The sequence below is a fragment of the Mercenaria mercenaria genome, chromosome 2 (genome assembly GCF_021730395.1).
Source record: "Mercenaria mercenaria strain notata chromosome 2, MADL_Memer_1, whole genome shotgun sequence".
NCBI classification, from domain to species: Eukaryota; Metazoa; Mollusca; class Bivalvia; order Venerida; family Veneridae; genus Mercenaria; species Mercenaria mercenaria.
Window position 1 is genome coordinate 39278897 of NC_069362.1, and position 11963 is coordinate 39290859.

Sequence of the window (11963 nt, forward strand, 5' to 3'; positions counted from 1 at the left end):
TTTCCAAATAAAAGCAGTGACCAGTACGTTTCACATTCCATTTTAATACAGATACATTAAAATTGCAAAAAAATAAATATGACCAGTAATCAAAACGGAAGACTCGTGAAAAAATACTTCGGCAAATAGTGACAAAGTTAGTTAGCAATGCTCAAAATCACGTACTTTCGAGATAAAAGCTATTAATTTTGCGCGGTTATTGACACGTAACGTCATGACGTGTACAACGCTATTTTTTGACGCAACAAAGTTTTGTAACGTTTCTTGGGTAATTTATTCATTATTTCGGCATCATTTAACCATTTAGCATCGAATCGGAGACAGGTTTATGTAACTGTCTGCAAACACAGATAGTTTATATTCTCACTTTCAGTCTTACATGCGCACATTCAGATTTTATGGTAGATCTTTATTACTTCCTTAGTCAGTAATTACGAAAATTTAAATTATAACATTTTGTCAAGTAAATTTGTAAAATAAATCTTTTTTACATCACAGAAAAAGCTACGAATGGTTTACGAAAACCAACTATTTTGGCCTATTAATCAGCCCCGGTTGTCAGGCATTTTAAAAGTATACATTTGTTTTTATCTGCATACGTTATAGTGAAGTGAGCGACTGACTGAAATAATGCAAATGTTTAATTGAATTAGTTTCCAAGTTCTTAACAGGTTAAAGAATTGTAAAAATGGATACTACAGAGCGGCCGAAGGAGCAGACGACACTGCAGAAAGTGATAAAAACCATCCTTCTCGTGGTTGTCTGGTCATGCATTGTGAGTATAAAACAAGTTCGTAAAAATCTTGCTTGAAAATATAAACATACATTTATCATACTTTCATTTGGTCACTGATGTCTTACATCCATGTTCGTGAATTAATTCTTTGCGGGGTTTGTTTTTTCCAGAATAATGTAAGCCCATGTCTGCAAAACATATATAAACTTCACATATGCCAAGTTTCGTTCACTCTGATAACAGAAAGCGTTGCTATGGCATTTTAATTTTGTACTTTTCTCATCAATACACATTCATTTTAGGGTATGTGTTTGGAAATCACTGGCCCGACATTAATCGACCTGAAGATTCGGATAAAAACGGATTATGAATCGATTTCTAGCGCCATATCTGGACGCAGTGCTGGGTTTTTTATAGGGTCGGCGCTTGGAGGTGTGCTTGTGGATAGGCTTGGCCTCTACTGTGACCTTATGGTAGCAATCTGCTTGGATTTAATGGCGGTTTCTGCAGCTTCCGTTCCCTGGGTACCAATGACAGAGCTAATATTCTTCGTTAGCCTTTGTGCCGGAACGTTTGAAGGTGTTATAAATATCGGTAAGTCATCTCATATCTATTTGAAGTCTATATATCCTTAAAAGGTGAAAAAAAAAACAACATTGAACACCTGGGTCAATGTCAACAAAACATATTCTGACCCCTTCTCTTTAGTTCAAGTTTTGTAAAATCTTTGTAGCCTAATTGAAACTAAAGTCGTATGCGTTCAATCCATCCGTATATATATTGTTTTAATAAGATACTGACTAAAGTCGTATACTGCAGCTGTACCAAGTCAGAATTTCAGTATGGGTTAGAAAAGGTAAGGTTTAGATACAGTTTACATTAAACGCCTTTTCATTCGAAGTTTGTACAATACTAACAGATTTTTTTTTTCAATTTATCGGCTTTGAACTACATACTCCTTGCGGATATATTGCAATTCTTATACTCAGCTGATTGTGATCTTTACATTTACAGCTGGCCAGAAACTTATCATTAACATGTGGAAAGAGAATTCAGCGTCGCCATTACACATCCTGCATGGCGGATTCGGCATTGGATCTTTCATCATACCATTAATCGCAAACCCTTTCCTTGCCAAACCTGCTCCAGACGACAAGAACGATACCTTCGGAAATGTATCGTGTGATTCTCAGTGCGAGGTAAACTTTACGACGACACCGGGACCAACCACAACAACAGAGAAAAGGTATTTGGCGGACACTTCTAGAATTGAATACGCATATGGTATTGCAGGTTTAATAGCAGTCGTAGTTTCATTAGTGTTTTACACTTACCACTTTTTCGGCAAAAAGGAACGACAAATTATAAGGAAAAGCATGGAAAACGGAACAGGGAATGACAAATCAGACACTAGAACTTTGACGTTCAAAGAAATGTTCAATCCAGCCACGTGTGCAGCCGGTCGGTTTTTGTACGGGGTAGAAATTTTTGTTCTTGTGTTTCTGTTTTTCATGCAAGCCGTTGGAGGAGAAAGGGTCGGGGGCAAATTCATACGCGCGTTTTCTATTGACTACCACCACTTTTCGAGTGATGATGGCTCGTATATCAACACTGTGTTCTGGATTGCATTTTCCTGTGGCAGGGTTGGTGCCTTCGTCGCGGCAAAATGGATTCCAATCAGAATATTGATCTTGATTGAGACAGGTGGCTGCCTTGCCTCATCTATAGCATTAGTCTTTTTGGGAACTTCTGGACCATTAGCTTTATGGGTAATAATGCCTATTTTAGCTGTTTTCATTGCGCCACTTTTCCCATCTGGAATAGGTTGGGCTAATTTCCATATAGAAGTCACTGGTATTGCCATAACAGTATTTTTACTTGGTGGCTCCATTGGGGGTTTAATTTACATGAAGTTAATAGGGTTTTTGTATGACAGCTACGGTCCGAAAATGTTCCTATACACTCTGCTTGGATACGGAATCGCTGTTTTTGTTCTTGCTGTTTTAATGGATGTAGTAGGTGCCCAACATGGAAGCAGATTTGACAAGAACAACACATTGGACAACAAAGAAGTAGAAATAAAAGAAGTATGGTCGACAGATACAGCGGAAAACGATCATAAATTGAATGGTTCTACATTGGACAATGGTTACGAAAAGATTGCAGTGGACAACTATTCCAGTTATAATTCATATGAAACATTTACAACAAAGCAAAAGGAAAATGAGAACTTTCCTGTGAGTGAAAGACTGTGATGTTTACATGCTATAAACAACAGAAAAACAACAACGGATTTACGCATGATTTCAATGTAATGTTACCAAATGTGCATTTTATATATAGGTATTTGGGATGGCAACGGTTAACTGGTTAACCGAGTACTCGCTCGGTGTTCCGAGTATAGAAATAGTACCGACTAACCTCTTGGGTGTTGTTTTGCCCATTCTTGCATAAAAACTACTTTTTTTCACTGCCCCAACATTGTTCGTACTCGTTTCTTCCCTTGTTTACTCCCATTTTAGAACTCTGCGTCAATTCAGATTGTGTAGACAACCGTGAATGTTAAAGAATCGCGTGTTTCCCTGTGCGATTCTTTGTTTTTAGGTATCATATTTATGATTTTGGTAAGTATCAGTCAGTATGTTTTTATCAAATTTCTCGAAAAATTTATATAAACAGCTTGGAAACTTGTCACTACGTTACTCCAACTGCGTGTCCGTACTCAATATAACTCGAATGTAAAGTTATTATTCTTGAAACTGTGATCGAGTCCACCAAATTGTGAAATGATATGAACAATTATTGGTAATTTTATGTTTGTAATAATGAGAGATAAAAAATCGCTTAAAAACCTTCAGGATGTGCTTTTGATAGTGTTTTTATTTCCGGGCCCTGGATACGGATATTTTAAACATGTTTACCGTTTCCAAGAACAACAGGAATGGTAAATAAAAAATATACCGCACTCGTCAAGTCATCACATATGAAAACAATACATAAATCGTCGTGAAATATATTTTTATGCAAGAATAGCGACAATACACGTTTGTTTTGTGTATTAACGTCTGCAGAAGCCCTTGGGATATGTTTGTGACCTGGGTGTTGTTTTGTCCATTATCACTATAGACAGAAATTTATTAGCACAGTGACTTCAAAACTGTATAAATATATTCATGGGTGAAATTAGTCGATTTCTTTGTAATTTCTTTAGACTAACCTTAAGATTTTAGAAGAAGACGAAAGTGTGTATCAGAGTAGTGTTTGTCGGAAAAGGGTTTTAGAATTATTCGGATTTATAAAGGATTGTCGATGAATAATATTGTCCAGGCCGATAGATTTAGTAAACGGGTGTTCATTTCTGAATCAAGTTACGGTCATTCCTATAAAATTTAACCAGACAAGTATTTGATTACACCACAGACTTCGGCAAACTAACAAAGCCAGTATGAAATTACCTAATTAATAACAATTCCATACTACCATCTCAGAAATGCTGGAATACCTGGATGCTTTGTCTGTCATATGAATCGTGGTAATTTACAGGAATAACAGAACATGACAAGAGAGTACGACTAATTGTAGACCGACATTTAAAATATAACTTTATGGTAAAATTCTTGATCAAGAAATAACTCGTATAATGATTACATAATCCTTATTCTGCTAAATTTCTAAAATGGACTGGTTCATCTTTCAATTTGGGCAGTACCATTTATTATTCATAGGGGTGTTCACTGAAGATTTACTGACTGATAGCAAATAGTGCAGACATGATTAGCCTGCACGGATGTGCAGGCTGATCTTGGTCTCACTGGTCGCAAAGTCAGAATCACTTGCTACAAGCAAACAGGCTAAAGGTTAAAAATGATGTCTGTTTGAAATCAAATCAGACCAAAAAGTGATTTATCTAGACGTGTATTATATATTTTGAAACCTTACCTAAAAAGAAATCTTTCTAAGTGACCTAGATGGAATGAAAAAGATTCTGCCTTTGCGACCAGTGTAGATCATGATCAACCTGGACATCCATGTAGTCTGATCATGATCTGCACTGATCGCCATTCAGTCGGTATCGTTTTGGTAAGCAACCCTTTTAACAGTTAATGATACTGTCCAAACTGAAAGATGGACAAGTTTATTTAAGAAATTAAGCAGGGTAAGGGTAAAACTGCTGCCTTTGGTTATAGAGAATGTTTGAACTGAAGAGTAAATGTCTTTTTACTGAGTAGTTTTCCGCTTTACGCGCTATTCTTGCATAAAAAAACTACTTTTTTCACTGGATCCGCCCATGTATTAACGGGAAAAAAAATCGTGTGCAAACAAAGTAATTCACGTGCTATTAATACCCAATTTTTATTTTTGAAATGCTTTCCCAGGGATGTATATGTATTTCTGCGCAGACTGACATCTGGTATCTGCGTCTTGTTTCTTTCATAAAAACCTCTTTTTGAAGCATTAAAGATGCAATCTAAATCATAGAATGTTTTACTGTATCAGTAACTAACGCCAAATGCGCTGCCCCCAACAATGTTCGTACTCGTTTCTTCCCTTTTTACTCCCCTTTTAGAACTCGGCGTCAATTCAGATTTTGTAGACAACCGTGAATGTTAAAGAATCGCATGTTTACTGTGCGATTCTTTGTTTTTAGGAATCATATTTATGATATTGGTAAGTATCAGTCGGTATGTTTTTATCTAATTTCTCGAAGAATTTATATAAACAGCTTGGAAACTTGACACTGCGTTGGTACTCATCCGTACTCCAACTGCGTGTCCGTACTCAATATAACTCGAATGTAAAGTTATCATCTTGAAAATGTGATCGAGTCCACCAAATTGTGAAATGATCTGAACAATTATTGGTAATTTTTTGTGTTTGTAATAAAAAGAGATAAAAAAAATCGCTTAAAAACCTTCAGGATGTGCATTTGATAGTGTTGTTTACTTCTGGGCCCTGGATACGGATATTTTAAACATGTTTACCGTTTACAAGAACAACAAGAATGGTAAATAAAAAATGTACCGGAATCGTCAAGTCATCACATATGAAAACAATACATTAACTCGTCTTGTACTGTTTTTTTATGCAAGAATAGCGACAATACACGTTTGTTTTGTGTATTAACGTATGCTGAAGCGCTTGGGATATGTTTGTGACCTCGACCTTCGGTCTCGGTCACAAACAATCCCGCGGGCTTCTGCAGACGTTAATACACACAAAAAAAAAACGTGTATTATCCCTACATTGACACAGCTTTATACATATGCGCGTTTCATGGTTTTAGGCGTAAACGAATGAATGATTCAAAATGAAAGGACGTTGACGTGATCAGATAACGCCACGGATGTTCACGCAAACTACCTGAAAATTTATGTAGGGATAATACACGATTTTTTTGTGTATTAACGTCTGCAGAAGCCTGCCTGGGATTCTTGCATAAAAAATATTTCACGACAATTTATGCATTGTTTTCATATGTGATGACTTGACGAATCCGGTACATTTTTTATTTACCATTCCTGATGTTCTTGGAAACGGTAAACATGTTTTAAATATCCGTATCCAGGACCCGGAAATAAAAAAACACTATCAAAAGCACATCCTGAAGGTTTTTAAGCGATTTTTTTATCTCTCATTATTACAAACATAAAATTACCAATAATTGTTCATATCATTTCACAGTTTGGTGGACTCGATCACAATTTCAAGAGTAATAATTTTGCATTCGAGTTATATTGAGTACGGACACGCAGTTGGAGTACGGATGAGTACGAACGTAGTGTCAAGTTTCCAAGCTGTTTATATAATTTTTCGAGAAATTAGATAAAAACATACCGACTGATACTTACCAAAATCATAAATATGATACATAAAAACAAAGAATTGCACAGGTAAACACGCGATTTTTTAACGTTCACGGTTGTCTACAAAATCTGAATTGACGCAGAGTTCTAAAAGGGGAATAAACAAGGGAAGAAACGAGTACGAACAATGTTGGGGGCAGCGCATTTGGCGTTAGTTACTGATACAATAAAACATTCTATGGTTTAGATTGCATCTTTAATGCTTCAAAAAGAGGTTTTTATGAAAGAAACAAGACGCAGATACCAGATGTCAATCTGCGCAGAATTACATATACGTCCCTGGGAAAGCATTTCAAAAATAAAAATTGGGTATTAACAGCACGTGAATTGCCTTGTTTGCACACGATTGTTCTCCCGTTAATACATGGGCGGATCCAGTTAATGTCCATTCTTGCACAACCCTATACATCTCCCTGTTAAACAAAGGAGATCGAAACTGTGGGTTATTATGCAACACATGTACAGTTTGCATGTGACAGTTAACACTTTATAGCGTCAAACGTCATGTCGGTGTGCTGGACAAGTCAAACACACCAAACAAAAAGGTATCTGGTGATTATCTTCAAAGATGTATATGATAAGTACAGGTTAATATATGGGAGAGCGGTGCCTTTGAGTGATAATGGCCCTGGCAATGTGATAATAGGGCCATTATCACTCAAAGGCACCGCGCTCCCATGTATTTACCTGTTTATTACATGTTTACCTTTAATATAGTAAAAAAAGTTAAGTGTGTAATTTTTATGGGTAGATATACTGGGATCTACTTGCATAATAATTTGCAGCTTTTCAGTTTCTATATTATATGTATAAGAGACTATATAGGCCTACTCTGTACTGTATAAAATCAAATGCCTTGATAGTTGTACTATTTCGCTATTAGCATAATTTAGGGTTAGAAAAAGTTATATCACGAGGAATATACGACATTACGCTGAAGATAATTTTAAAACTAAAATATTCGCTGTTTTGCCTCCATGGAACGTAATGACGTCATTTCTGTTTACGGACGTTAATTTCCCGCGCTAGTGCCAGCAGTGTGTACATACCACATGGGTTGTGACGTCATTTTCGGGTATTACGGCAAGAAAATTAATAAACAAATCCGTCGATTCAGAACTTAAGAACACCGTAAGTATTTCATTTTTTCACCGATTTGAATAATTCTTTTACGAGGCTCAAGCCAAGATAGTGGGCTATAAACACAAGGCAATGCTTTACTGAAATTTTAAGCAGTTTTTGCAAAGGTCCGTTCCAACCATGCAATTCGGCAAATTCTTGGAGGGTAATACGGCAAGAAAATCCCCTGTTTTACAAAATAGTGTAAAGAAATTTGCTGTGATGGGCGTATATTGTGACATTCTGGTACTCTTGTTGATATCTAATTTCAGTTACTACCTGGCTTTTTAAAAAATGACATTTTTATTTTCATCGAGGCATTCACCTTTAACACTTCTCTTCTGGTTTGTTTGCTGAGTGGAAGCAACTCTGATCTTCAATAAATTGTTTCAAAATAATGCTCTTTATTCCAGATTTATTCCCTGTGTTCACAACTACTGCTTATCTGACTGCCATCTTTGTTTACAGATGAAAATGCAATGCCTTTCACTGTAGTTTTAGCTCAGACAGTGCAGTGCCACCTAAGTGCACTACAGTGGGAACTAAGGGACACAACTCTTGAGCTCCTCAGCAGAATTATAGAACAATATAAAGGTAATTATGTTAAAATGCATTATTTTTTATCATGATCTGCTCTTTCTTTTTGACAACTAAACACTGATGCATGGAATGTGTTAGATAATATTAGCACAAATTAAGTTTTTAGAATTAGTTATGAATCCTGAGTGTTTCAAAATATAAAAATATAAGTATAAAATATTATAATTTTTTTACTTGTTTGTTGGGATTAGATTTCGTGGATTGATTCAACCACAAAATTTACGAGAATTAGTCCCCCACGAATATTAATGATTTCACAGTATTAATTGATTTTACTTTCCTTCCTCTGTTAGACAACTCAGCTGTAACAAAGTGGATCTTTGAACATAGACTACATCTACAGATATGGCAATGTGTGAAAGATGGAGAGAGTTATGTTAGAGCATCAGCAATTTCTTCCCTCCCTATACCAGCTTTGTCTATGTCCACAACTTGCAGCTGCTATCACTGGGTCTGGTCTAGTTAGTGATAAGGTAATCGTATAGCAACAACAAACACTGTAAAAGCTTATAGAAAGAATGCCCTAAATGGTTTTATTTCCTAGTCTTGCTTTCACTGAGGGCTTCTTCAGGAACTCTGCCTTGAAGCAGAAATGGAAAATTATATTTTAGACCATGATTACATGTATGTTTCAAAATCAAACATTCAACTTCAGAGGTCAAGGACAGTTCATATGATATTCCTGATAATGTGATCGTTACCATTGTTAAAGCAACAAAGGACTTTGACTGGAAAGTGAAACTTGTTGCTTTAGACTTTGTTTTATTTTATAACAGGAGTTATCAAAGTGTTAGGAAAGTGGGAATTACAGATGTATTCCTGAGCAGCAGGAGTCATCAGAGTGGTCTAAAATTCTGGGAATGCCAGATTATGCAAAGGATCTGTATAACGTTGAATCCGCTGATAAAAGGGAGACTGGGAAAGATATAAGTCACGTAATTGATGGATTATGTAGAAGGGAAATAGTTAGTGTTTTAATCGATACACTTGATGATTATGATGAGAAAGTATGTAAGAAAGCTTTCAAAGTTTTCTCAGAGTTACAGTCTCATGTGAGAGCAATTGCAAACGAGGACAGTAATTTAAGTGATACATGTGGAATGAAGAAAAGAAAGTTGGATGATATGTATAGGACAGGAACCACTGATACAAAACAAGATAATGACACAAACAGACAACTGTCTCTTGAATTTAGAACAGATAATTTTGAGAAAAGTGTTAAAAATTTCAGACACCTAGCTGAAGTATCCTCTTTTGCAAATAATAGGAATGAAATATTAGGTGAAAGTATTGCCAAGAAAATGAATGTATACGTAAGATTTAGATTTTGATTTGTCTGTGTACAGATCGAGAATAGAACAGGTAAATGATGAACTTGCTAGACTTCAAAGTTTGGTTGAGGATATTTTAACAGCTGCTGATAAAGAGGAAGATGAAAATGCTGTAGATTGTTATAAGGAAAATAAAATTGTCAATCAAAGTCTGATATTATAATTATACTGATATTATGCCCTCTTTAACAGAGTGGTTAAGGTCAGTAACATCTAATCACTTGCCCTTCACCGTTTCAAAACCTTGCTTTGAGTGTAGAACTCTTTATGTGAGGAAGCTAGCGTATGGAAGGTTTGTGGTTCTAACCAGGTGCCCACACATACCTGAAACAATGCCTGGAGGAGTACTTTTGTTCTTTCTCCATCACCAAAAGCTGAAAAGTTCCCATTTGACCTAAATAGTGTCGGTGACTCTTATACCCAATAAAAACGAAAACACACGATGAGACTTGCTAAATCCCAAAAATTTTGCAGTCAAGATTGCCAAGATGTGAAGTGTATATAGATGTATAGAATGAATAAATGCAATTTTGGACTGTCGTCCTGAAGTTACGAGCTTATGTATTAGATTTTGTGAGTCACTAGTTTAAAGTTGTATTATCATCCTAATTCATCTTTTTTTCGGTCAGTAGCTTTGTTTTCATTTTCAGGAAACTTTTTTGAGGTCCGTTTGAGGCCCACTACAAAAAGATCCTATTCATCTGAGAAATCCCCATACATATGGTTTTGTTTTAATATCAAGTAAATTCAGATTGCATATATGCATTTACTGTGTATGTACATGTATTTGCTTGAGTTGAAAAAATATATATTGTTGTACTAAATAATTTCATAATTTCATAGCGTATTCATACTGTAAGGTTCAAAATATATATTGTTGTACCATATTATTTTATAATTTCATATTGTATTAATATATATTGTAAGGTTAATAGGTGGATGCCTCTCCGACCCCTATTATAACATTTTACGGGGATAATAAACGAGGTTACCATCTGGGCCTCAAAAAAGGAAAACATTGCGGTTTCCTTGTTTAACTTTTCACAATGGGCCTCGAAAAAAAAATAACATCGCGGTTTCGTTGTTTAACTTTTTACCGTGGCCATTTCGTTATCTCAACTTTTCAATATCGTAGTATCATACTGACGGGACAGCCTCTAGACGCATGGGAGCCTGTTGGATACTCACTGGTGTTGGTTTGGAGGACAGGGGATGGAATAGGGGCTCGAGAATGCCTCAAAAACCTGACTGTAATCATACAGGCAAACATACACACCAAATTAGTATTTATTCCATCATTTACTTACTTCAACACAATGTTTAGTTAAGACAAATTTTCAGAATTTTCAGAAATGATAACAGTTATAAGGAATTGCCGAACTACAAGTTTCAGTCAGATCGCTCCAGGAAGACAATATTTATTGTCCTTTGTACTTTTACAGTGGGTTTTCTATTTTCCGTCCGTCCGGAGTCATATTTCTCATATACGGTTAAAAAGACAAAAATGTTTCGAAGGATCATCAAGTAAACATGGTAGAAATGTTAACTGTTGTAGGAAACTGCAGCCCTGCAGGTTTCAGAGAGACTGCTTGAAGAAGACCAGATCTATGACCATTTGTTCTTATATATATACTTGTGACATTAAAAAAGAAGAAGTCTGAACTAAGAGTATTTAAACGTTATCAAATGATCGGCCCGAAAAGCTTCATATTTCATATTTTCTTGGATACTAATAACTATCTTTAGAAAATATTACAAACATAATAATAAAGAAACCAAGTAACATTTTTAAAGTCTACGTCTGTGTTCAAACGGAAATATTCACATTCGCCCTATTATTTTCCATTGAAAATAATGACGTTCATTTCGTATGATCAGCAAAAGGTCAGAGACCACCAATTAAAAAAGGTACAGGAAACTTACTGGGAATGAGGTAAGTGTTTACCTGGGAATAAGGTAACGTCTGTGTGTTCTGATTGATCAGTCATGTAAACAAACAAGAGAAGTGATTATTTTTTCAAAATTGATATTTTTTTCATTGCATTTACAGTATTTTATTATACATTTTGACAAAATTTGCTACATTTTATGTGTATTGAAAAAAAGGTTTTATCAAAGGAATTTCTCCCGCCATGCCAGTGATGTAAATAGGGGGTCATCTCATTCACACGAAAATTTTTTAAATACTAAAGTATCACTATTCATATGTTTTTCGCTCGATATTTTGGTTGAACTAAGATAGTTCTTGAAAAACTTGAATGTAATTAGATACAAAACATGTATACATGTTCCGATGTATGGAAGGCCGCACAT

At 35.5% G+C, this 11963-nt stretch overlaps 1 protein-coding gene across 1 annotated transcript; it reads left to right on the forward strand.

The window, feature by feature from the left end:
- Positions 1-214: 214 nt before the first annotated feature.
- Positions 215-3919, forward strand: LOC128554500 (sodium-dependent glucose transporter 1-like). Its single transcript, XM_053535776.1, has 3 exons — positions 215-775; positions 1039-1330; positions 1751-3919. The coding sequence occupies exons 1-3, from the start codon at positions 689-691 to the stop codon at positions 2989-2991; spliced, it is 1620 nt and encodes a 539-aa protein (XP_053391751.1). The 5' UTR covers positions 215-688; the 3' UTR covers positions 2992-3919.
- Positions 3920-11963: the final 8044 nt, after the last annotated feature.

Bases quoted from the DNA above. Each gene is read 5' to 3' on its own strand.
- LOC128554500 (XM_053535776.1), top strand. From the start codon at position 689: ATGGATACTACAGAGCGGCCGAAGGAGCAGACGACACTGCAGAAAGTG. The intron at 776-1,038 runs GTGAGTATAAAA...CATTCATTTTAG, and splicing joins TGGTTGTCTGGTCATGCATT to GGTATGTGTTTGGAAATCAC. The intron at 1,331-1,750 runs GTAAGTCATCTC...TTACATTTACAG, and splicing joins TGAAGGTGTTATAAATATCG to CTGGCCAGAAACTTATCATT.